At 45.7% G+C, this 27,372-nt stretch overlaps 1 protein-coding gene across 4 annotated transcripts in view; it reads right to left on the bottom strand.

Annotated features, from left to right (window-relative positions):
• The window catches only part of MIA3 (MIA SH3 domain ER export factor 3), a 1,311,327-nt gene that overhangs the window by 1,053,180 nt on the left and 230,775 nt on the right, over positions 1-27,372 (bottom strand). For all 4 annotated transcript variants that reach the window (XM_069608611.1, XM_069608610.1, XM_069608608.1 and 1 more), the window contains exons 6-7: positions 25,947-26,231; positions 194-309 (exon numbers count right to left, since the gene is read on the bottom strand). In XM_069608611.1, coding sequence (XP_069464712.1) covers positions 194-309; positions 25,947-26,231 — 401 coding nt within the window. The remainder of the gene's footprint in view (positions 1-193; positions 310-25,946; positions 26,232-27,372) is intronic.

Below are 27,372 nucleotides of genomic sequence, written 5' to 3'. Positions count from 1 at the left end.
TTGTTGAGGCAGGGAAACCCCTTTTAGTGATAGAGTGAGATAGGTCTTTCTCCAACCCTCCTTTTTTCTTAAATAGTAGTCTATAATAACCCGTGTCGAGCCTTACTCCTGATTCCTTCCAATATCCTACAGCAAACCATTGACCACACAGATTAATAGAATACACCATTAAAACATTTCGAAACCTACTTACGATTTCAGTTAATGGGCTAAGGGCATCCTTGGCTGAACCAATAATGCTGCACAAAGACTCAACAACTGACGGCCCAGGAGGACTTTCTTCATGTCGGTTTTCCTCCATACCATTTACTGTCATAAATGAAAACACAAACGTTAGATTCAATTTAATAATCTTACAAACCTAAATTAGATTAGAAGCAACAAGCAGTGTAACATTAATTCAGATAAGAGCAATTTCCTATATTCACTAAACTTTGTCCTTAAAATACAGAAATAGCAGTTAAATCAGTGAAGCCATTTGTTCCAGTTTAAAGACAAGAACATTTATTTGTACAACCAAAGCTGTAAGCTTCATGTTTAGGATGTCAGAATTTCAATTCTGTATCGAAAAATGTTAAAGCAGAGTATATCAAAAAAGGTAGCAGGCGCTCCTCTCCAGAAAGAACACTGCATGATAACCGGTCAAGTGGCACAGCAAGTAGAACACTCGCTTTGACACCCGTGCAGAGCTTGCTAACGCAGGTTCGAATCCCGGCAAGGCCAAACTCAGCCTTTCATCCTTCCGAGGTCGATAAATGCGCACCATACACCGTGGGTAATAAGCAGCGCTCAGATACCTGAGGGTTCGCAGCACTATATAAATGCCAAATTATTATTATTATTATTATTATAACCTGTTCTGAGATGAGTTTGCAGCACACTCTTTTTGCTCACTGTACCTTTAACAGATGGCAAATATTCATTTGCATATCAGTCTTTGTCCTGCCCACATGGGCAGCCCAGCACTGAAATGCCATGGCAATTCCTCTCTGAACAAGAGTACCAACAGCAACCCCATACAAGTGTTGTTTCAGCCTTGTTGGGCCTCATCAGTGAGGTGAAACTGTGCCTCTCTGAGTACAGTGAGCAGGGAGTCCACGTCTGGTTGCCCCCAGGTAACTCAGGGTGACCAACCCCAAGTTCCTCAGAGAGGCACAGCTTCAACTCACTGATGAGGCCCATGGGAATGGGAACTTAAACTGCAGCTGCCTGTGATATCCCGGTGGCACCCGGATGTCAGGCAGCAGTAACGGTAATACGAGGTTGCTGGCAACCTCGTAATGAGGGCCTACGTCTCTTATTGCAAATTTCTTGTATTGTTACAAATGCACACATCACCTTAAAGTCCTCAGTGACTCCCTGTTCACCATAAAGGGTTCTTCTCCAAATCTACCACCCAGGGTTGATTTTGGAAATCCATCTCAACAGCGGACACTTGTGGTGTGCAAGGTAGCTGCAGTCCATGCCCCTGCTGCAGGATTCACACCAGATTCTATAGTTGGGTATTGACACCAACACATCATCATCATCCTAGTCCTCCAGATGGCATAGACCCACTGTCAAATTATCCATTTGCTGGCTTGACAAGCACGGCTGGCAAAGCCAGGTCTGGCCATGAGGATTAACGTAAAGGGGTTTTAAGTGGGTCAGTTTTTCGTGCAACTGATTCCATCCTCCTGAATTTGCCTTGGCAAAAGCATGCTGCGTGTATACAGGTGGAGCAAGGGACAGGGTAGGTTTTTGCAGAAGTGGTGTCCTGTACTTTGATCATTAGAATTAGGCAAACCTCTAGTCTGCCTCCCCATGGCCCTGAATTTCCTACCCCTTGGGGGGCTAGGGTTCTCAGGTGTCCATACGAAGATACTGGCAGAGTGGAGAGTGTGTTGGGGAGAGATGAAAGTCTCCTAAATCTTTGTTTTAGCTGTGAGAAAAGTGAGGTGTTGGAGCCCATGTGAATAAATACACGCAAACCCAATTTAAGAAGCAATTATAAAAGTCCTCAACTTCATCTCATTTGTGTAGTCAATAATTTGGCTCCAGAGGTCTAGTACAGGGGCATGACCATGCCAAGTGCAGGAAGACTGCGTTCTTGGTGTGACATCTCGAGTAGGACGAGGGGATGGAAGAAAAAATGCAGCTAGCTTGCTTGGGGTGTAATACATTTGATGTAGATATTTAGATCAGATAAATCTAAACCTACAGCACAATGCTTGCAATGAGTGCTTCCCCAAGGGAGTTTCCTCATCTGCTTCTCACTAGATCCTGCCCCTGGACCCTCTGCTCTTTAAGCATCTTATATATAGTAGATACCAGTCTTGTATGGCTCAGGGTTTAGTAATATATAGTGCCAGAAGGGATATAATTGGAGTGATGGGCATGCTACGTATGTGCTGTTTCAGTATGCCTGTGAGCCTCATATATAAGAATAATGTTATCTCATTAAGCCATCCTTCTTCAGCTGCTCTAGCGATATGAAATACCCTATGTGACCAATCTGTGGATGACGTCCCTTCTCCCCCAAGGGCAGAACTTTCCCATGGAGCCATGGCGGTGCATCCACAGTACAATAGTCCCCCTGGGGGTGGTGTACAAGGGGAGGATCAATTGGGAGAGGAAGCCCCGTATGGAATTAGGAATGACAATCCCCTGGGAACACGGTATGACATGCATTACTTACTGTAATAGAATTTCTGATTGTATCTGCTTAGATTCACACGCTCTGCATATGGCCCAGTGGTAACTACAGAGTATTGCATCTTGTCTTTTGAGAATCGAAAGGGGACATCGACATGGGCTTGTCTCTAACACTTAGAACACTGGGTATTCCAACATTTTGGATGCGCTGCCGTATCACATAATTAAAACAACTTGATAGTACAAAGTCCTCATGCACAATCAATGTGCAATATATGTTACAAATAACACGCGAGTGAAAATTGCGGAATTTAATGTTCTTTGCATCCAGTATGAAATATCAAATGACACAAAAAACACTATCCCCAACGTGACGTGTAGTGTAGCCAAAATCCCTCACGCGTCGATGTCCCTCCGATTGTATTTTTTCTGCCGTGAGGGAGCTTTATGACTATCGTGAGTACAGAATAGAGAGAAAGTAGTAAGACGTCTATGTTCCTTCCATCCGAGCGGGGAGGAAGGTGGGCGCATGTGAATCTAAGCAGATACAATCATCAGAAATGCTATTACGGTAAGTAATGCATGTCTTCTGATGCTTGTTAATCTGCTTAGAATCACATGCTGTGCATAGACTAGCAAGCAGTACCCGGAACAGTAGGGAAAAGATGTCTTAATACTGCTTGTCCCACCTGAGAATCAGACCTAGAATGAGCGTCTAGGCAATAGTGTTTTGTAAAGGTGTGTACAGAACTCCAGGTTGCTGCTCTGCAGATGGACTCTAGGGGCACATTTGCAATTAATGCTATGGAAGCCCCAGTGCCTTGAGTAGTTGCTCTAGGCTTGAAGGGCAGCTCTCTCTTGTCAAGAGTGTAACGGAGCATGATGCAATTCACCATCCACCTTGAGATAGCTGATTTAGAGACGGGATCCCCTTCTCTACCAGCTGCCACTGAAACAAAAAACTGCTTTGTCTTTCTTAGTGGTGGAGTTCTTTCCGGGTGATACATGCCTGCCCTGCGCACATCTAGTGTCTGCAGGCCTCTTTCTGCCCCGTTAGAGGGGTTCTGGAAGAAAGTTGGCAGTTCTATGGACTGGCTCACACGGAACTTTGAAATAATAAATAAAGGATGAGTGTGCAGAACCACCTTATCTCTGAACTGTAACGAAAGGGTTTAGAACTGAAAGGGCCTGTAGTTCATTGACTCTTCTTATGGAAGTGATAGCTGCTAAGAAGGCGGTCTTGTAGGTAACATCCTTGAGACTTGCCTTATGCATAGGCTCAAAGGGAGACCCCATAAGTCTAGTTAATACCACATTTAGGTCTCATCCAGGAGCCGGGTTAGAAATGGGGGGATGAATCCTCGTTACCCCTTCCATGAAAGCCTTAATAACTGGTACTTTCCACCACCAGATTTTGTTGTGATGTAGTGTAGGCTGAGAGAGCAGCTAAGTGAACCTTTTGTGAATTAAAAACCAGGCCCGAGTCTAGTGAGTCAGGTACAATACAATGTGGGTAGGAGAGCAATCAACAGGATTTGACGCCCTTGGAATTGCACCAGATGACAAAGCGCTTCCATTTACTGGAGTAGCAACATTGGGTGTTAGGTTTCCTTGCCTCTCTAAGTATGTCCATGCATCTCTGAGGGAGTTGGAGGTGCCCGAACTCTATGACCTCAGGAGCCAGGCTGCTAAGTTCAAAGTTTGCGGGCATGGGTGAAGTGTTTCTCCCCCATCCAGAGATAACATGTTGTATGGGCAAGGCAGTTTCACTGGAGGAGAGCGAGGCATCTCCATCAGAAGAGAACCAGGGCTAGTGGGCCCACAATGGGGCCACCAATATCATGGTGACTGGTTCCTGGTGCCTCTTGTGCACAATCTTGTTGAGTAGGTGTTACGCTCACCTGGTATCCACGAGGATGCCACCCAGCCCCGGTTGGATGATTTGCACTCTCAAACCCTCTCCCGGTCCCTTGGTAAGGCCTCTGGTTAAAGTTGGGTCTGCAATATAGGATAGCTGCATTCAATACCAGATGGTCTTTATGTTTTCCCACATCCCTTGGCCTCAACTCCTTCCTCCCCCTAAGTGGGAATCCGGGCCTGCTGCAACGCCATAGGTTTGCTACTTTACAGTCTTTATATGCAGTTCTTATGTTCCTCTTAGTTTGAATAATAATGTCTTGCTTCTTTCCATTTAGGTATGGAAAGGTATTTTGGTGTTGTCATGCAGTTTGAAGATGAGCATGGGCCGGTAGGCGAAAGCACGGTTTGCGCGATGCTATCGGTGAGTAATGCGCGATGCGCGGCGCTGTTTTGCCTTTTATATTGCTTACCTGTGTCTTTTCTCTCCTTGCAGGTTGCGATGTTCCAGCAAGGATACTGACCAGGAGATGACTACCCAGGTAAGAATTGTGTGGCTTTCTTCATTCGGGAGGAAACATGAGTAAACGCTTACTAATGCCGTCTTTCTTTCTCCTCTTTCCAGGTTATGGTATTCCAGGGTGCATGCAGTGCCGGATGATGGATTGAAGACAGGATACTGTTCCAGGCAAGTTTCATAGTGTTCTTTCTCTCTCTGCAGGTCCTCGGTTTCAGGTAAGCTGGCATCAAAGAACTGGACACGGTGAGCGTTACGCTGCCCACAGCAGAATAACTCAAAGCATGTTCTGCTGTTTGGGTGCGGTTTAAATAGTCTCAGGTAAAGTAGTCCAAGTAAAGTAGTCCCAGGCCTGCCTCACCCAAAAGACTAGACCGCATAGCTCAGTTCCTTGTAACTGAGTTACGTGTGCCTCCATGTTGGCTGAACCCCCCCCCCAAACTAAATAATCCCAAGTAAATAGTCCCATTCTAATGTTGGTCTTCATGATGGTTATGAACCTGGTGCCAAAAGCGCCAGGACTGACTCCAAGAGAATCTTGGATGAGGTTTTAAGGCCTTTGACCTGGCCCTAACTGGAAGGCTGACTTGCCTGTGAGGGCCAGGGGGAAGGGTCATGACAGCACTCCCACCCTCACCCCCCCCAAAGCCCCTCTCATGGTGGCACTTCTGCCTGTTCCTGGTTTGACTGGGTAATTCTGATGGAACGTTTTAATTAAGCGAGGTGCATGGATGTATTCACTAGGTTCCCATGATCTGTCTTGAGGGCCGTATCCCTTCCAATCAACTAAGTAGTATAGTTTGGATCTGGTGTATTTTGAGTCTAGGATATCCTTTACTTCAAACTCTGGTTCTCCGTCAACTAATACTGGTTTTGGTGGTGTTGTAACCAGGAGTACCGGGTTGTACCAGTTTCAGGAATGATACATGAAACACAGGATGAATCTGCATAGTGGGTGGTAGGGCTAATTTAACTGCCACTGGATTTATTATGTATTCAGTAGAATAAGGTCTCAGATATCGGGGACGAAAGATCCGAGTCCCTTTTATGGGCACATATTTTGATGCTAAACAGACCTTATCTCCAATTTGATAGTCGGGGGCTTTACTAAGATGTTGGTCAGCAAATTTCTTTCGTCTGTTCTTGGCTTGGAGTAAATATTCTGCTGCTTCTTTGAAGGCCTGGGAAATAGTTGTATGTAGGGTTTTAACCGCTGGCATTTCCAAAGGGGTTGGGAGATCCAATTCTGAAGTATGTGGATGTCTACCACATATAGTGTAGAAAGGGGTTTGTCCAGTGCTGGTGTGTAATTAATTATTATAGGCATATTCAGCTATCCATAACAAGTCCTTCCAATTTCTTTCCACTTCATGTAACATGCAACGTAAGTATTGCTCAAGGGTTTGGTTTGCTCTTTCTGTTTGGCCATCTGTTTGAGGATGGTGACTTGTGGATAGTCGAATGTCAATTTGGGCATTGAATAGCATTTCCTCCAGAAGTTGGATACAAACTGACTACCTCGCTCTGAGATCAAGACCGATGGAAAGCCATGTAGCTGTACAATTTCCTCCAGGAATACTTTTGCTAAACTGGATGCATTTGGAAGACCCTTAAAAGGAATAAAGTGTGCCATTTTAGAGAACAAGTCTACAACTACTAAGATGGTGTTGAATCCTTGACTGAGAGGTAGACTCATGAAATTAAGGGACAGTGTGTGCCATGGTGGAAGGAATTTCCAATGGTTGGAGAAGCCCGGCTGGTTTCTGTTTTTGGGACTTTTTTTGTGCACACACACCACAAGATTGGATAAATTGTATGATGTCTTTACGCCATGTGAGCCACCAATAGTTTTTTTTATTTTAGCTATTGTTTTGGCAATTCCAGGATGACCTTCAATCAGGGAGTCGTGATAACCCGAAATAACCTGCTCTTGTAAATCTTTACTTGGCAAGTATAGAGGGTTCCTAAAATATGGTAACTGGTCTTTAATGGTGTAATGTTCTCCTTGAGTACACCACTCTTGAGAAAGTGGGATCCATTAAGAGTTGGATCTTGTTTTGGAGTTCACCCTGTGTCAATGTTGTCGTAAGATTCAGGAGTTTGGCTTCTGGCATGATGGCTACTGGATCTGGAGTTATATATACACCTTTTCATCAACACCCATACGGGAAAAGGCGTCAGCCTTTCCGTTTGACTCCTGGCTGGTAGGTGATCACAGTCATATTCAGCGAAGAAAAGAGCCCACCGCAGTTGACGGGATGATTAAGCCTTTGCTGTTTTTAGGTATTGCAGGTTTCGATGATCAGTTATGATCATGACAGTATGTCTAGCACCAAGGAGATAGTGTCGCCATGCCTTGAAAGCTGATTTTATAGCCAAGAGTTCTTTGTCTGTGATAGCATAGTTGAGTTCGGGAGGTGAGAATTTTCGTGACCAGAAGGCCACAGGGTGTAACTGGCCAGTTCCTGGGTCCCTTTGTGAGAGAACAGCTCCCATAGCCATGCTAGAGGCATCTGTTTCAACTATATAAGGGAGGTCTGGGCGAGGATGCCGTAGAACTGGAGCAGAAGTGAATTTTTTCTAAAGTTTTTTAAAGGCCTTCTCTGCTTCTTCGGTTCAATGGAACTTTTTTATTGTTTTTTCTCAATAGTGATGTAATTGGATGCACTATTTGGGAAAAATATGGGATGAATCGGCGGTAAAAGTTTGCAAAGCCCAACATACTCTGGATTCCTTTAAATGAAGTTGGTGACGGCCAGTTAAAAATGGCATCTACCTTGTGCCTATCCATTCTGATACTTTTTGGTGTGAGGATAAAAAAAGGAACTCCACTTCGGTGACATGAAAAGAGCATTTTTCAAGTTTAGCATACAGTTTATGTTCGGGGAGTTTAGTAAGGACGGAGCGGGCATGCCCGACATGGTCTTTTGTAGCAGAATACACTAAGCTGTCATCAATGTAAACCAGGGCGCAAACGTCGATAAACTCCCGCAAAACATCATTCATAAAGTACTGGAATGCAGCAGGAGCGTTGCAAAGTCCAAAAGGCATTACCAGGTATTCATACAAGCCGTATTTGGTATGAAAGGCGGTTTTCCATTAGTCTCCTTTCTTCACTCGAACAAGATGGTACGCCCCCTTAAGGTCCAGTTTGGTATAGATTTGGGCGTCTTTGACTTGATCCAATAATTCAGGAATAAGGGGCTGCTTTTCTTTTAGGCATGGAAAGGTGCAGTGGATACCGCTTTTTTACTGTGATCTGGTTTCATGCGCGATAGTCGATGCAAGTCCTCAAATCGCCTTCCTTCTTTGGTACGAAGAATAAGGGACTGGCTGCCGGTGATTTAGATGGGTGGATAAATCCATTTGCCAGGTACTGATCAAGATAAGATTTCAAATGCAGGTTTTCTGGTTCAGTAAGTGCATTAATTCGACCACAAGGAATTTGTGCACCGGGTATGAGGTCGATTTGACAATCGGAGGGCCTGTGGTGGTAGAGTATTGGCTTGTTCTTTCTGGAACACGTCTTGAAAATCTTGGTATTCATTTGGTAGAGTACTAGTCACACCTAGTACAATCGCCGCCGTACTGGGAGTAGCAGATCTACATAAGTCCGTTTTCCCCTTTCCTTGGTAATAACAGGTGCAAGCACAATCATCGGAAAAGGCCAACGTCTTGGCACGCCAATCTATTAGAGGGTTATGAGCTACCAACCATGGCATCCCTAAGATTAGTTGAAACCGAGGAGCTTTGATGAGATCGAATGCAATAGATTCTCGGTGTCCATCCCGGCACAGTAGGGTTAGTGCTGCTGTGCATTGGGTTACTGGTCCAGAAGCTATTTCTGTCCCATCAACAGTAGTAACTTTTTCAGTAGTCGACTTAGAGCACAAGGGAAGCCTCATCTCTGCTGCCAGATCTTGGTCTACATAATTCCCAACTGCTCCGCTGTCTATGTATGCTTCGAGAGCATGCATCCGAGACGGTTGTTGGTGATTGATCAAAATTACTGGTAATGCCAAGTCTGAGGTCTGTGGCTCATCCTTCTCGCTCGACAAGCGGACCTCTACGCTTGCCGGGCTTGGTAGTATTCCAACTCCTTGTTATCTTCCTTTTCTGTGGCTCCAACAGTTCTCCTTGGTGGTTTCACTGGACATTCTTTGAGGAAGTGGCCTGATTTTCCGCAATATAAGCATAATTGCTGTTGCCTTCTCTTGTCTCTTTCAGTTTTAGTTAAAGGGGGCCGTACACCTCCGATTTGCATGGGTTCTACCCTGTTTTCCAATGTACGTGGAATATTATCCTTTGACCGGACATACACAGCTAGAGTGTCTAACCTTATCCGGTCCGCTTTTCGGTCTTGTAATCTGTGATCTAATTGCACCACAAGGTTGATGAATTCTCCACAGTCTTTAGGTGGGTTAACCACTTGAGCAAGGACATCCTTTAGTTCTCCTCGTAGACCCCGATGAAATAGTGTGGCCCTTTTTTCCTAAGGCCCCCCAGCTTCAACGACTGGTCTGTTAAATGTAGCTATATATGTAAGCAAGTCTTTGACGTAGTGACAAATGTTTGTCTAATGCTTGGCCTTGGGTATGACTAGTAAGTTTTTCCATTTCCATCTGGAAACCCCCAAAGTCATGTAACAACGGGTTATCCTGACTTACCAATGGTACCGAGCAATCCGCAGCACTGCCACTCAGATATGACAAGACAAAAGCAACACGCGCTTGGTCGTTAGGAAAAGCCCCAGGTCTGCAAAGGAAATGAAGACAACACTGGTTCATGAACGTTGCATACTTCTTGGGGTCCCCTGTAAATCGTTCAGGTGGAGCTAAAGGAACTGCCCCAGGAAGGGTTATTTGTACTGGATTGGTGGAAGAAGTTGGTGCAGGAGCTGGCGGAATGTTACCAGGCAATGGGGACTGTCCTGCCTGTGATTGGAGCAATTGTCTACTTATTTAGTCGGTACGATCCTTAGTAATGTCATGATTCCTGCCCCTCATCCCCCCAGCCCTCCAAGATGTCAGGCTGGAGCCAGGCCACGATCACCTACATGGCCCTCAAGGGCGCCTCCATCCCTCCAAAGACCCACTCGGAGACAGACTTGGCGATTGTGGCACCAAACTCACTCACTCCCATAGGATAACATTGGGGATTGGACTTGTGGTGCTTTGATGGGGACAAGATGGATGCCCCCACATATTTCAGTTCCCAGAACTGCATGTGCAGTCTAGTCTTTTGGGTGTGGTTCAGCCCAGAGACACCTGGGATACCGAGAGACTATTTAAGCCACGCCCAGGCTGAGAAACATGCTTTGTGTTTTCTGCACCTGCAGCGTGACACTCACCGTGTTCGGATCAGTCTCCAGTAGGCCTGCACATTTCTTCTGCGCTCAGCTCCTGCAAGAACAAGAACACCGTTAGGAACAGCCTTACCTTGCGGCGCTTCTGCCCATCATTCATCGCTTCTTCTGTTCTGCGGGCATCTTCGGCCGTGTCATTCCCATCCCGGCATGCCGCTTCCTAAGGAAAAGGGAAAAGAACAGAAAAAAGGCATTAGTAAGCATTCAGCAGATCGTCGCTTATTTTTTTAAAGACTTTTTTAAAGATTCAAACGCTTACCTGAATGCCAGCCGCTCTGGGGGCACTTTGTCTCTGGAACTTCTCATCCATCTGCAAGAGGGAAAAGACATCTAGAGGCGCCGTATACCACGCTTACTCACCGCATTTCTTCTTCATAACCGGCATCCATGCTGAAAACATTGCGGCACCTAAAAGACACAGAAAAAGAACTCAGTTCAATACAAATACTAAATGGTCGCATCGCGCATCACTCTCTCACTCACCTTCAGCACTACTCTTCTCAGGAGCATTCCGCCATCCTTGGACGCCGGCCATCCTCTAAGGAAGGAAAGGAACGAAGTTAGAGAACTGTTCAAAAGACTCATTACACTTACCTGTCGGACTCTTGCCAGTGAAGTAACTAGGCAGCAACAAGCCTGCATCAATCAACGCGCCCCTGCACTGAAAGCAGGACGGAGAGCACACTTTCCAAGAAAACAAGGTGAGCTGTGGATCAAAGGGAAGGGTTGGACCCCGGGGAAGAAGGGGTTCAAGCACACAGAGACAATAGGGAGTTAAACTCTACCAATCCTGTGTTTCAGGCCCAGTCTCCAGTTGAGTAGACTCCAGGGAAGGGTTTGAGGTCGTAAGAGGTCAGAACAGGCTGAGTGACGTCCCCGTGGGTACCAGGTGAGTGCTACAAGTAACAATCAAATCCCTCTTAAGAGCGTTGGCTGAATGTACTTTAGTGCGTAATTGTCCCAACAACTGAACTAACTGGTAAGTCTCTGAAGTCTCCATGACGCCCAGGTGGATAATATTATTGAGGCTTTGCGTTCTGTTACGCTCACCTGGTATCCACGGGGACGCCACCCAGCCCTGGTTGGATGATTTAAACTCTCAAACCCTCTCCCGGTCCCTTGGTAAGGCCTCTGGTTAAAGATGGGTCTGCAATATAGGAGAGCTGGATTCAATACCAGATGGTCTTTGTGTTTTCCCACCTCCCTTTGCCTCAACTCCTTCCTCCCCCTTGGGCCCTCTCCTCACCTTAATATTGTAAAAGGTGGATTCTCCGTCCTGCTCCTCGTGGCAGGGGCGAGCAACGACCATCTTACTTCACTGGTGCAAGCCCCCCTGTGGGAATACAGGCCTGCTGCGACTACATAGGTTTGCTGGTTTACAGTCTTTATATGCAGTTCTTATGTTCCTCTTAGTTCGAATAATAATGCCTTGCTTCTTTTCTTTTAGGTATGGAAAGGTATTTTGTGTTGTGATGCAGTTTGAAGATGAGCATAGGCCGGTAGGCGAAAGCGCGGTGTGCGCGATGCTGTCCGGTGAGTAATGCGCGATGCGCGGCGCTGTTTCGCCTTTTATATTGCTAACCTGTGTCTTTTCTCTCCTTGCAGGTTGCGGTGTTCCTCGCTGATCGCTGTGATGTTCCAGCAATGATACTGACCAGGAGATGACTACCCAGGTAAGAATTGTGTGGCTTTCTTCATTCGGGAGGAAACGTGAGTAAACACTCACTAATGCGGTCTTTCTTTCTCCTCTTTCCAGGTTATGGTATTCCAGGATGCATGCGGTGCCGGATGATTGAGTTCGTACCTTCAGGTGAGTGGAACTGAAGTCGGCGATGGATTGAAGACAGGATACTGGTCCAGGTAAATTTTGTAGTGTTCTTTCTCTCTCTGCAGGTCCTTGGTTTCAGGTAAGCTGGCATCAAAGAACTGGACACAGTGAGCGTTACGCTGCCCACAGCAGAATAACACAAAGCATGTTCTGCTGTTTGGGTGAAGTTTAAATAGTCTCAGGTAAAGTAGTCCAGGTAAAATGGTCCCAGGCCTGCCACACCCAAAATAGTAAAGGTAAAGTAGTACCAGGCCTGCCACACCCAAAAGACTAGACCGCATAGCTCAGTTCCTTGTAACTGAGCTATGTGTGTGCCTCCATGTTGCCTGAATCCCCCCCGCCCCCCCAAGTTAAATAGTCCCAAGTAAATAGTCCCATTCTAATGTTGGTCTTCATGATGGTTATGAGCCTGGCGCCAAAATGCGCCAGGACTGACTCCAAGAGAGTCTTGGATGAGGTTTTAAGGCCTTTGACCTGGCCCTAATTGGAAGGCTGACTTGCCAGTGAGGGCCAGGGGCATGGGACATGACAGTAGGGGAGTCGGAGGGAAGCTTAAACAAATTTCTCGGACGTTGTGATCCAGAGACCGTTCCCCTTGGATCGGTTCTGGGGTACCTGGAGGCGTAATCTTGGCATTGAGTTGCGAACACGTCGATCTCTGGGAAGCCCCGTTCTGCGAAAACATTGGAGATGATGTCTTTGTGTAATCGCCATTCGTACTCTACGGGCAGTGGGAGATCTCTAGTGAGCACGTGCACCAGAAGATTGAGTTCCCCTGGAACGTGTTGGGACAACTGGAACATCTTGTGTTTGAGAGCTCATTTCCAAATTTTCTGGGACATCTGCATTAACGATCTCAAGGGTTGGTGGTCTGTCTGAATCGCCAAAGTAGATCCATACAAGTATGGTCTAAACTTCTTCAGAGACCACACAATGGCAAAACACTCACTTTCTAGGGTTTCCCACCTTGTCTCAGGTTCCTTCAGCTTCCTGCTGATGAAGCAGATGGGGTGTTCCCCACCTTTCCATCCAGCTGACTCAGAACTGTACCTATACCTGTATTGGAAGCATCCGTTTGCACAATGAAGGTTTAGCTATAGTTAGGAGCTTTTAAGACTGGAGCTTGACAAAGGGCTTTATTAAGTCCTTCAAATGCCTTAGTGCACTCCTCATTCCACCTGACGTTCTTGGGGAATTTGGGTGAGGAGACCACATTTAAGTGAGAAGCTTTGGTCCCATAGTTCTCTATGAAATTCCTATAATAACCAGTGACACCTAAAAAGGTTCTCACTTGGGCTTGAGTAGTAGGGGTGGCCCATTCTTGTACAGCTTGTACTTTGCTAGGCAATGGCCTTATTTCACCACCTCCTACCTCATATCCAAGGTAGACCACTTTACGCGGACCAATTTGACATTTACCAGCCTTTATGGTCAGATGGGCCAGCTCAAGAGCCTGCAATACATATGCTAGGTGGTCATCATGTTCTTTCCAAGTAGGGCTGAGCACTGCAATGTCATCCAGGTATGCCATGCAGACGTCCTCCATACCATTCAGAACCTGATTCACCATCCTTTGGAATGGAGCAGGGGCATTTTCTAATCCAAAAGGAATTACCTTAAACTGGTAGAGGCCTGCTGGAGCCAAAAATGCGGTTTTCTCCTTGGCATGGTCTGTCAGAGCTATTTACCAATAGCCTGATGTTAGGTCAAATGTACGGAGGTACTTGGCTGAACCAGGTTTGTCCACTAGTTCATCTGTCCTAGGTAAAGGATGGGCATCAGTCTTTGTGACTGCATCAAGAGCTCTATTGTCCACACAGAATCTCAACTCCTTGGATCCTGCCTTTGGCAATAGTACAACTGGACTAGACCATGGACTTGTAGAGGGCTCTATTACCCCAAGATCAAGCATCTTGTTGACCTCTTCCTTTATGTGGGTTCTTACATGGTCTGACATCCTGTAACCTCTGCTTTTAACAGGTAAACAGTCAGCAGTGAGAATATCATGCTGGCCTCAAAGGATCAAGCCTGGTGATAGTGAAAACAGGGAGACAAACTGATTTAACAGAGATGTGCATTCCTCCTGTTGTTCCAGTGTCAGATTAGAAGAGAGATTAACTCCTATCTTCCCATCTAAAGGTTGTCCCCTGAGGAGGTCAGGTAGAGGTTCACTCTCCCCCTCCACCTGTGCAGAGGCTAGAAGAAAAGCTCCTACTTCTGGTCTAGAGACATGGGCTTTTAGACGGTTGGTGTAAAAGACCCTGGGGACCTCCTTAGGATTGCCTAAATCCACCAAATAATTGACCTCTCCAAGTTTTCCCACAAACTTGAAGGGTTCATTCCATTTGTCCTGTAAGGCCCTCTGCCTTGTAGGTACCATAAATAGAACTTGCTGGTCTTGAGTAAACTCAACCATGTTGGCCTTCTGGTCATGCCAATGATTTACCAGAGCCTGACCTGCTTTCAAGTTATCAGAAGCTTCTGTCATCATGTGTGTCATTCTCCTTCGGAGACCCAACACATAGTCAGTGACTCTCACTTGCTTGGGGGAAGGAGCACTCTCCAACCCCTCCTTAATAAGGGCCAATGGACCTCTAACTGGATGACCATAGAGGAGCTCAATGGGACTAAATCCAACTCCCTCCTGAGGGACTTCTCTATAAGCAAAGAGAAGGCATGGCAGTAGAAGGACCCACTTATTCTAAGGGGTTCTTCTAAAGCACCTATCATGCTCTTCATCGTACGGTTAAACCTCTCTACCAATGCATTTGTCTGGGGATGGTAGGCAGTTGAGAACTTGTAAGTTACTCCACAGTTTTTCCACATGGCTTGCATGTAGTGGGACATAAAATTAGAGATGACCTCCTTAGGAAAACCTACTCTGGTAGAAATATCAAGCAGGGGCTTAGCAACTGCCTGAGCAGTAACATCCTCATAGGTATAGCTTCAGGATACCTAGTTGCATGGTCTACTACAACCAATATAAATTGGTTGCCTGAAGAGGTAGGAGGGTCTAAGGGACCAACAATGTCGATTCCTACCCTCTCAAAAGGAACTACTCCCACCACTGGGAGAGGCACCAAAGGTGCCACATTCTTGGCTCCACTCTTGCCAGATGTCTGACAAGTGTGACAGCTCCTACATAATTTCTCTACATCAGACCCCATCGTAGGCCAGTAGAAGTAATGAGAAAGGCTTTCCTTGGTCTTCTTAAAGCTTACGTGACCAGCCAAAGGGATCTCCTGGGCTAATTGTAGGAACTGGTGTCTTATCTCCTGAGGCACTATAAGTCTTCTGTAGTCCCCTGGTGGGATCACTGTTTGTTTATTTGGTATAGTGCAAAAACCAAACCGGAAGGGTAGCTGGGCGCAGGCAGAACAAGGATACTTGAGAACTTGGTTACAAGACAAAACGGTTATACAGTTAAGATGAACGCATATACAGGCAATACAGAAATACAGATAGAGCAGGTTGCCCAGAAACCACTAATCTAGTTATACTCATCCGAAGTCTCTAGAATAAGTGGCGGTAGGGTGGTCAGGCTAAGTGTCGTTGGAGCGAATCCAGGTGAGGACTTTCCGCCTGAAGCTGGTGTACGGTTGGTCCATTCTGAGATCAAGAGGGAGTCTGCTCCAGGTTTGAGCAGCTATGACCGGAAAGCTGGAGCTGCCCGCTGTGCTCTTTTTATATCTGGGCACCACTAATGTGTAGGCATTCGTCATTGTGGTGGGACGGTTTGATATTCTCTTGTTGACTCCGTTTACCAGGTAGGGGAGCGCTATGTTGTTAAGGCATTTAGAGGTAAGGGATAAGGTTTTAAGCGCAATCCTGTCTTTGATTTTTAGCCAATGGATATTTTTCCTTGAAGTGGAGATATGAGCTCTATTAGGAATGTTTAAGGCTACTCTAATGGCGTTATTTTGGAGAGTTTGTCATGGATGTATTTGTTAGATCCAGCATATAGGGCATTACAGTAATCCAACTTGGATATGATAAGTGCGTTCGCTAGAGTAATGCAACTACTTTCCGTTAGGAATGGTCTGCATGCTCAGATCAATTTGCAGGTGTATGCAGTGGAGGATGCTAGTGAATTGGTTTGTTTCTTGAAGGAGAGCGCTGAGTCAAGTTAGACCCCGAGAGTTTTGACTGCAGGCATCACTTTGATGACATTATTGTCTATGTTAAATGAAGCATAATTAGGGTCCAGTTTTTTGATGGCCAACTCTGAGCCGAGGATCAGTAACTCAGTTTTATCGTCGTTCAGGCAGAGACCAAGAGATGCCATCCATGCCTGAATGAGGAGATATATCTTATTCACCAAGGCTTTGTCTGCCAAGAAGTTGCCCGAAAGGGGGGTAAGGATCTGCGTAATTAGTGTAGATGACACCCAGTCTGTCCAACTTGTCAAACAAAGGCTTAGTGAAGATGTTATACATCGTTGGAGATACACATGATCCTTGAGGGACACCGCATGAAACATGTGTGGGATCAGCAGCTGCTACGGGGGAGAAGACTCATTGTCCGGTTTGCCAGGAAGGATTGTACCCAGGTTATGGCATCACTTGAAAAATGAGCGGCAGAACTGAGGTGACTGCGTGATCTACCAAGTCGAAGGCCGCAGAAAGGTCAAGGAGGAGTAGCATAGCTGATTTGCCATTGTCCTTCCACTCGTCAATTTGGGTCTTGAGGTCAATCAGGGCTGTTTCGGTACCATGAAGGGGACGGAAGCCTGATTGCCGTGAGCCTAGTAAATTGTTAGCTTCTAAGTAATCCTGAATTTGCAGATACGCTACTCTGTCAATGATTTTAAGCAAGAATGGGACGGTGGTGATAGGTCTATAGTTTGTCGGTATAGCAGGGTCAAGTGTTGTTTTTTTAGCAGGGGGAGCACCCAGGATTGTTTTAGGTTATTATTAGGCACTATGTTGGATTTAAAGGATGCATTAATGAGTTTAGAGATGAAGGGGGCTAGATCTCTAGCTGCATCTTTTATGATTTGGGCAGGGCAGTTCTCTCCTTTGCAGTTGGATGGCTTTAGAGATAGTATGATTTTCTCTGTCTCTAATATGGATATTTGTCTGAAGCTGAATGGGTGAGGAATGTTAGGCTGGTTTAGAGGGGGCTGTGATTGAGGTATGGATTCAGTTTGCAAGAGCAGGGAGGCTTTTTTATTTGCAATTTTGGTTTGGAGCAGACAGGGCATTTTGTATATTAGTGCACCAGAGTTTATTTTTAGGGATGTTATCAGTCGGGGGTATGGGTGATTCCATTTCCCGGAGGATAGAGAATAGTTCCTTGGTATCTGATTTAGCCTTAGATATTCTGTTGTTAAAGGTATTCCTTTTGGTACTTATAATTTCCTTTTTATACTGTTTGGCAAGTGTGGCTAATTTGATTTTGTTCTCCACCGTGGGTGAGTGTTGCCAAATTGATTGGAACTTTCTTTTTTGAATTCTGAGGTCTTTCAGCTGTGGTGTGAACCAGTTGTTCAAATGACAGAGTTGTTTACTTTTGCGAATTTTGGTAGGAGCAATCAAATTAAGTGCCTTAATCATCGTGCTGTTGTAAACTTCCACAAGCGAAGTAGGGTCTGTAATATTGTCTAGATTGTCGAGAGTGGGGAGAAGGTGGGGTAGGAATTGTTCTGCTGCGATATCTTTTTTACTTCTGGTGGGGAGTGGCGGGGCCATGAGTATAGGTTTGGGTCGGATAAGGTCAAGTGAGGCATTGAATACAATTAAGTAGTGGTCGGTCCAAGATTGTGGCAGAATGTTGGTGATGCTAATGTTACAATTCCGATCAGCAACCCAGTCTAAGGTCCTACCTTTGACATGAGTGGGGGAGGAGACTTTTTGAGTTAAGGCATAGTCATTCAAAAGTGTAGCAACAGATAGGGCGTGTTTGTCATTAAAGTCAATGAAGCCCAAGTTGAAGTCTCCCAGTAGTAGAATTTGAGCATGGTCTTTAGTGTTTTTGGTTAAGATACTAGTTAGGTCATCTTCAAAAGATCCTAGTGGTCCAGGTGGTCTGTAGATGACGTGCATAGTGAGGGTACGGTTGCATGAGAGGTGAAGTTTAGCAGTAAGGAGTTCACATGATTGAAATAGTACTGTAGTAGCTACTTTGATGGGTAGAGTGGATTTGTGAATGATGGCTAGGCCACCTCCTTTGGTAAGACGGTCAGTCAACTCTTAGTAGTTGGTAGCCATCAGGTATTGCTAGCATGATGGCCAGGCCAGCCGCCTCATGGAGCCATGTTTCGGTTATGTCTAGTAGGTCTAGGTTCTCATTAGTTAAGGTGTCAGAGATCTCTGTAGCGTGGGCTACCATAGATCTAGCATTGACTAGTGACCCAGTTAGTGATAAGGTGTTTGCTGGTGTAGTAATGGGAGGTTGTTTATTTTTAGTTGGGGTGTGTCTTTGTGATGGTGTCTGGTTGGTTGTTGTGATAGGGGCAGATTTGGTGTGTTGCGACCGTTTGTTTGCTAGATCAACGTAACCTCTATGGTTATAGTAGGATGATGGTTCATGTAGACTGGACAATCTTGCCCTCAGTCTCATGTTTCTATCCTTAGGAGGGTGTGAAGCTGCAAATGCAAGTGCCATGGTGGTGAGGAGGCTCAGTACAAGGTGAAGTGTTTGGTGTGGTGAAGTTTTCATAGTGGTCATGGGCAGGGAAGAGTTGATAAGGCAACTCCAAGTTTGGACTAAGGATGTAGGCTGGTGGCGTGTGCAAAGATGTGTGTCTGTATTAGTTATGGCAATTCGGTGGCAGGGAGGTTGAGCAATCTAGTGAGAGTCCGTATGCTGGTAGTTAGGTAGTCTAGGCGGGAGCAAGAGTGCTAAGACCTAGGTAGGCAGGCGAGCTGGGCAAGTACAAGTGGTGGCAAGCTGGCAATGCAGGTTAGCTAACTAAGGCAGTGTTTCACCTAAATGCGCAAGTCACAGGGCAGCCAGAAGCACATTAAAAAAGCATAGTAAAAACCAGGGCAGTGTTTCACCTAGATGCGAGAGTCACAGCGCAACCAAAACACATTTAAAGGCATAGTAAAAAAACCAGAGCAGTGTTTCACCTAGATACGAAAGTCACAGCGCAGCCAAAACACATTTAAAGGCATAGTAAAAAAACCAGAGCAGTGTTTCACCTAGATGCGAAAGTCACAGCACAGCCAAAAACACATTAAGGAACAACATGTAACTAGGGCAGTTCACAGTGAGTCGTTAGTTGCAATGTTTGTTCATGCATCAAATAAGTATCAAAGGAGTTGCTTGAGATAAATATTAAGGAGGTGATTTGCTAGAGAATATGTGGCATATTACTTAGCCAGATGATAAATAATCATTACATTCTCATGGCATGTAAGTCATCATGGGAACATCATAAGTCCTCAATGTCTGGTGGGCACCTGTATAGTAGTTGGGTTGGGCAGCCGAGTGCAATAGGTTTCACATGGGAGATCCACAAAAGACAATTTAACGCTGGTCATAAGGCAATCGGTAGTGACGAGGTGATGCTGAAAATAAAGTACCTGTTTGTCAGGGGTTCCGCCAGGGATACCACGTTAGCCGGCAGTGATGCAGGGTGACTGGCCGACGGCCGGAAAGGCAAGGACAGGCAGGGACAGGACTAGAGCCTTTGTGCAGGCCTTAGTGCAGAGGCCGGCTACGCCTCCCGGCGTTGATAGGCTCCAAATACAGTCATGTGCAGTCGGGTGGCCCAATCAGGCGAGGCGGTAGCGTAGGGACTCAGGAATGATGCAGAGAGTGAGCTACGAGCGTCGGGCGGCCATCTTGGAATGGCGCCAGCACAGCGTTAGTGCTTCAGCTGAGTTTCAAAGACAGCGTGGATCGGAAAAAGGCATCGGTAGAGCAGCATGCGGGGAAGAGCTTGCTCACGTCAGGCAGTGCACATTAAAGTAGCGCTGATGTTGCAGAAGGCTGAGAATTTTGTTCGGTCAGGGGGGAGCCTGCAGGCCTACCTCTGGGGGGGGGGAGAAGGGGAAGCTCCAGCTTCTCCCTGGAGCGATGCACTGCTCCAGCAGTGTTCGGGGGACTCCTGTTGCCCATCCTCCCAGTACAACCTGTGCTTCCCTGGCTCTTGCCCGTCCAGCTGGGAAGCTTCCTGTTGGTGAAATCCTTCCAGAGTAGGACACTCTTTGACCTCTGTTGAAGTCTGCCCTACAGGGGCCACCTTCTGTCAGTAAAGACTGCAGCTCAGGATGGCCTTTAGGATCCAGATCTCCAACAGGACAAAGATCTTCTTCCAGCTTTGAATCTTCAGCAGCTGATTCAACCTCTCCTGGTTGTTTCTCAGCCTCACCTGGTGGAGTAGTCACAGGTGTGACTTTGGACTGTCCTCTCAGGGATGTCCTAGTTGGATGCACAGGAGTGCTATCTTTCTTGTTTCCTGAGACCGTGGGTTTCCCCTTTGTCTCCTTTTTCCTGGAAGTAGAAGTTGGTATTTCCTGTGGACTGGGTGTTATAGGTTCTCCTGTAACAACCTCTTGAGAGTCATTTAGGGTGATCTCTCTGGCCTTCCTGGTCTGCTCCAGTTTCCTTTTACTGGGAGGCCTGCGGGTGCTTGATACAACTCCAAGAGTTTTTAAGTCATTCCCCAGCAGGACTCTCCCAAGCACCTCACTTTGTACACTAACACATATTCTGACAATCATGTTGTTGCACTGGATGAGAAGCATTTGGACAGGGCCTCCAACAAGCTTAGTGAGACCTTTGGGTGCCTTAGCAACATCCTCAGGTTTGAAAAAAGGTTTCATCCACCACTGTAATGCTGGCCCCAGTGTCTATAAGGGCAGGGGTCACCTGACCATTTACAAGTACACTGTCCTTGTAATATTCCTTTGTGTTATCTGGAATAGAATTATAGACATCTAAATGCTGCTGTTCCCACAGTCCCAGGGACACTAAAGAAACACTGGCAGAGACTCCAATGGGGTCTTCAGCCAATAGTTGAAAGTTTCCACTAGCCATATGTACTTCTTCCTCTGGGGAGAAGGCTAAGGAGGCAGTGTGGACCCCTGAAGGTTCACCCTTGCATGTGGGATCCTCTTTCACATGGTCAGTTGACCCACAAGCATAACATTTTCCACATGTTTTGACAAATGGGGCTTCTGCTGACCTCCCTCTGGGTTGGCACCAGAGTTATCACTAGACTGATTTTGTTTCCCTTGTGGCTTACCCTTTTTCCGTTTGGGGCCCTTGATTGGACTGGAGGTATTAGAATTCTCTTTACCATCTTTCTTTTGCTGCTTCCCTTCATCCTTTTTCTGAGTTGCCCCAGAATCCTTGTGAGAAGCCCTGTTGGCAACCCACAAGTCAGCAGCTTTTGCTTGCTTCTTGTGATCAAGCTCTTTAGAGTCAGCCAAGTGCTGTCTCAGCTCAGGAGAGCAGCCATCAAAAATAGATTCCAACATAAACAGATTTCTCATTATTTAAAAAGTGTTAACTTGGTAACCCTTAACCCATCCATCGAAGTTTCTCAAACAAGGACATACCCAGGTAGCCCAAGGGGTACCACTATTCTTTTTGAGGGTCCTAAACCTCTTAAGGTACTGAGAAGGAGTTTTCCCAAATCTAGCTATCAAAACTAGCTTCACATTTTCATTCTCAGCCAATTGTTCTACATACTGTTCTCGTTGTTTGAACTCATGACTTGTACATATTGCTTCTATTGTATTTTTGCTGTTCTTATATGAAGCACTTTGGATTAAAGCTCTATATAAAATTTAATAAAATACAATACAGTTCATGCCTCCCCAGACACCCTGGAGCCTAGGGGGGGACACCCAATGCTTCCCACCAAAGGCAAAACACACACACAGACCTCCCCCTCCCAGATTGATAGACGAAGGGCTGACAAAGAACAACCATGCTACTAATAGCAAAAAAAGAAGGGCAGCCACAAGTTAGTACTTGGGTGCCCCTATTGGGCACTACCTAGGCTACGGACATAGCCTGCTGTGGAAAGATTACACAATAGTAGGTAGGACACGTCCATTGCCACCATAAATAACTAGGCGATTGTCTATGTGACTAAAAGGTCAGAGGAGCAGAGAGAAGGGGGATACTAGGTATCCCTTTGGCGCTCCACATAAGGTGGTGTGTCCCAATCAGACTACAACATTTTTGGAGAGATATTAGGTATCTCTCTACCCTTAAGAACTGTAGTTGCTCCAGGATACAGAAAAATAATCTCAAAGGACGACCCTAATGGTCCCCAGCAACACTGCCCATAAGGAGCTGTGGCTGCAATAGTAAAATACAGATGCCTTTAAGAGTTCTGGAGGAAAACAGACTCCATAGTACAGGTAAAATACAAAGAATATAGTTCCAAAAGACAGAGCCCATAAGAATGAATGAGTGAAAAAAGGCTCCACTCATTCAGGATTTCAGAAAAAGTTCCAGAGGTCCAGCAAAAAGTGCTGGGAGACTCACAAGTAGAGGGGATGAAGTATAACAATGATGAATCTCCCTAACAAGTGGCTGTTCCGTCCAAATGTTTCAAAAGGAATGGAGTATTTGTAATGGGGTGCTAGCTAGGACAGTCAGGATTCAGGGATGGCTTTTTCAGTCAAAGCGTAACCAAGGCTTGCTTGTGCACATCTGTGATGACACCATCTTTAAAAGAGGATGTGATGATTTTGCTAATCATGGGGCACAAAGAGTCAGCACATTCCTTAATTACCTGAGCTGGACATGGATCACTGGGACAGCTGCATGGTTCAACAGCCGTAACAATGGGATGAAAGTCAGACAGCTTGGACACGTGTTCTTAAGTTGAGCCATCAAAAATGGCTGTAGAAATAGTGAACGAATTGAGATTGGTGTACAGATTAGAAGTATATTAGGTGGCAAAGGAGTGCAGTCACCCAACAGAAAATGGTTCTACGATAGAAACAGTGGAGGTGACCAGGATGGCCCAAATGAACAGAAGAGGTAGGTTGTTGCTGGGGTCCCAACACCCTTATGGGTAATGGCAGCTTCTTAAACCAAGCCGGGCGATCAAGGTGGAAGACGGCAAATAAAATGGTTCAGCATAGATGTTACAGCCCAGCACACACAGAGGAACAGTAGGAGGAAGAGGACAGCCCAGTAACAATATCGAGCAGCTTAAAGTCCAAACAGGAGCAAAAGTACAGAGACCCAACCCCAGCATGAATGGACAAACTAGGTCTCAAAACTGTAGTAGCAGCTATTCGGTGTCAAAATGTTCCAGCAGATAAGTCAACCTGCCGAGCCCAACAGGGCTCTCACAAAATTCTAGCAAAACAGAGCATTAGGAGGGTCTCACCTATCTAAACCTACCCACACATGAGGTGGCCTAAGCCAGGCCTCCAATCACACACCAGGGAACCTAATGAAGATTTTTGCGGCTGGCCAATCAGGTTGGTCCTAAAAACTCCTGCCAAACAATCAGACCTACTCCCATAGGATATAGAATGGACTGCCTAGGGATAGGGAATAGTGTAAAGTCCAAACCACTATAGAGGGTGCAGGGCTGGGGTCACAGTAACCCAATGTCTGCACAGCTGACATTTTAGGACTTTCCCCATGGTTCCCCAAAACAAAGGGAAAGCACAAAAACAAAATGGACGTGATCATGATTTAAAAGAATATATTAGTTTTCCAATAGCTACCAATAAGGTACATTGGGCTACTTAAATATGCATCCCTGGTGAAGCAAAAATGTAATATTGGCTCCTGGCAGGCTACTCCCTAAAACCAATGTAGCATGATATAATCACCTTCGGGCCAAAATGGGGGGCTTAAAAAGCACCCTTGTCCCAGGAGCGATATGGACTACCATGGGAACATATCTGAAAAAGGTTGCAGTTGAGGGAGTTCTATCGGCTTGTCAGTGCTCTTGTTATATGGTTGAAGAGTGTGAGAACCACAACTCCTAGCATGCAGTTATTTTGGTTCCCTCTCAGCTTGTCAGCACTTCTGCGCTATGGTTGTAGTGCAACAACAACAGATCTCAGCACAGGTTTCTTCTGATTCATCCTAATTTACTCAGCGATACAATGGTTCCTTCCATGCGGGTAGCTTTATACCTCATCAGTTGCCCTCCACTTCCATACATATTACTCGATACCTCTCGGGCTCATCAGCTTTTGCCCACCACTTTCAGTTAGCATATCTCCCAGCTTTCTCCTTTGCCAAAAACCTCTTTTGTGTCAGAGGCATTCTCAGAACAGCTTCTGAGCCAGAGGTCAGTCATATCTTCTCTCAGTATGACTTGGTTTGTGAGCTATCAAATGCTTGGCTGAGATTTTCATGCCTTGCAACTCGTCTGCACTTCCGCTCACACAATACTCGCTCGTGTGTACGGCAGCATGTTGGGAGAGCATCATGACCAGCATTCTCCATGCTCCACTTGGACTCCTGGACTTGCATCCTTCTGCTTAAGGGACACACTCCTCTTCTGACCATCCTCCATTTTTGTTCCTTGCGGCCCCTCTCGTGGAGTCACGTGATCGTAGTCATGAAAATAATGCATCTTTCTTCCTAGTGTTTATGCTGTAAATGGTGACATTTTGTTACAGTGGCTACTGGTGCAATGATAATGGTTCAAGTCGGAGTGGAACAAAAATATTTATTTTGAGAAGTTGCAAATTCTTTTATATGAGAGAGGCGGTTCTCTTGCCTGATGTATGCAAGTTCACTAATCGTAGACTGACAGTTTTGGTGCCCATTAAATAGCATTTGTGCAACACAGACTGAATGCAAATACCCCCTTACAAAACCTAATGTGGAAAGGGGAAATTAGGCTTTTTCTTTCAGCTCCAAAGAATGCGAATGGCTTGCTGGAGACACTGCTTCGGGGGGTGGCGGGGAATTTCTGGAGGGGAGTTTAGGTCGATTATCTAAATACAGCAGGAGGCAGCTCCTAAAGCGGTGGCTCATTCTTGGGAACTCGGAATGAGAGAAGAAAGCTGCTTGGAAGGAGGGGGACTCGATGCATTCGGACCTACGGCAGTTTGGCTATTAGGCTTTGCCTCTTGTTATGTCTGAGTAGCTATATCTGGCTACAACGCCTTGTTGCAAAATACGAATTGTGATATTTTAATTTGAGGCCAGGTTCTGTGTTTTTATTGCAGGAGTCATCACCCCAGTGACACACGATCGAGGTAGCATAAATGTGTTGATTCATACTTTTGTTGAGCCTTACCTTTTGTGACCAGTTCCAACAGTGGGTTCCCCAATGAATGTTAGTGATGTTATGTTGAAATACGTCAAAGTGATAAAGAAAATACAGAGTTTCAAAGATGGTTCAAGGGTTTGTATTAAAGAATTTGTGGGGCCTTCGGCCGTCCCTTTCTCTCTCACCTCCCCACAAACAACCTCCCTAACCCAGACAAATGGTTCTCTTTGGCAGACATGATCACTCCGACATTATTCTTCCTTTAAGAATGCATACAGTGGAAGGTGCCACTTGCGCGCACTTGAGCGATCTGAATGTCAAAAGGCCTAGTAAGATAGTTGTTTTGTCCTCCTTCTGTTTCCCCCTCCTTGTCTGGTTGCGCTAACAAACACTTGTGTAAAGGCGCGTTATAAATTACTTATCATCTATAATTACATTACAGACAGTCATATGTTTAGGTAATGTTTGTACATTTCTGAAGTATTTCCTTTCTTGCTGAGTACTTTGCACAAACAATGCTAATATCAGTGCACCCATTCAAATATGGCTTTATAGCTCTGAATAGATCTGGATGGGTTCTTACCTGCATCAGAATCTCCTGGGCTAGCTTGTTCCAAGTCAGGTTTTTCAGAAGCGGGCACATCTCGAGCTTGCTCATTCTCTCCAGTTTGATTGGTCTGGTCAGTCTCTGTATTATCCAAGATGATGGGTTCTTCTGAGAAAATGGTTTCCAGTTGTAGGTCCTTTGCTTTGGGTGTTTTCACAATATCTCTAAACCAAGGCGATCGTTTCCTTTGGGATTCCTGCCCAACAGGGTCTGCTGAGGTGTCCACCTCGGGCTTGTCCAATTTAGTGTCCTTTGCCATTTCTAAGGTTGAGAGAATAAAATCATTGTTAAGTATTTTGAATGATTTCAGAGGTGTGCTCATTTCAGTTTATTTACCTGGGATTTACAGAAATGTATAACCTATATTTTAATACTTACCATGATGCTAACCCTTTAACATACACTCAATTTTTTCGAACATCACTGCTCTCTTGCACTTATCCCGCTCGCTCCAACCAACTCACCCTCCAAACCCCTTTCCTTTTCCGATCCGCCAGAGTGCCAGGGGACAACTCTGGTGGTGATAGTGTGCGGTACAAATATCCTTTAACAGTAACATGAAAAGTGTATTCCCCTTACAGCTGTACAGATCCCCAAGTCTACTCTTTCTTCCATCTGCATTTGATCTCAACTGCAGCTGACCATCCCATGCACTTTTGCTGTCTAATGTTTTGCAGATATATTAGATAAGATTTTATAAAACTTTACACAGTAATCTGGATAGTCCCGGGAGGATAGCTCAGCGGCACCGTGCTTGCCTTGGAAGCAAGACACGAAACACAGGTTCGAGCCCGGGTCCGTGCTTAGAAACCTCTGGGTATTTAAGCGCATTATAAATACGCAACTAAGAAAAAAAAAACAATTACGCAACTAAAAAACAAACCATTCCTGTAACAGCGCATCGATGCCCGCGGGCTCTGTGAGTGCTTTAGAAATGTAAACTAAATAACATCTTCTACAGCCTCAAACCATGGGTGGTTATGGCTATAAGCACCCCGGGTTTCCAATCCAGAAACCTGGGGTGCTAAGAACAATGTATTTCGTTTCAATGAATGGGACGTCTTGTGACCTCCCGCTCATTGAAATAAAACACTTTCATAAGATGGCCGCCATGGATCAGGAAGGCGGTGCACCATACGGAGCCCCCCTTCCAATTTCATCGCGGTCAGGAGGGGCATGTAGCAGCAGCGGCGTAAGCAGGCGCTGCTGCGGAAGTACTAAGATAAATAGGGCTGGGTGGGACGGGAAATTGAAATGTAGGGCAGGTGGGGGTGAAGATGGTGGGCAGGGGAAGCAGCCATCTGGTTGCTTTGAAGGCGGATTTGGATTGGTAGATAGGTTGCATCCCTTGACCCAGGTGCTAACTCCAGATGCAGAACAGAATATGTGTGATAACAGTAAG

Source organism: Ambystoma mexicanum, chromosome 4q (assembly GCF_040938575.1).
Source record: "Ambystoma mexicanum isolate Mex_15411 chromosome 4q, UKY_AmexF1_1, whole genome shotgun sequence".
Classification (NCBI taxonomy): Eukaryota; Metazoa; Chordata; class Amphibia; order Caudata; family Ambystomatidae; genus Ambystoma; species Ambystoma mexicanum.
Note: the sequence above shows the minus strand (reverse complement) of the source record. Positions and strands in the feature narration are given on the sequence as shown.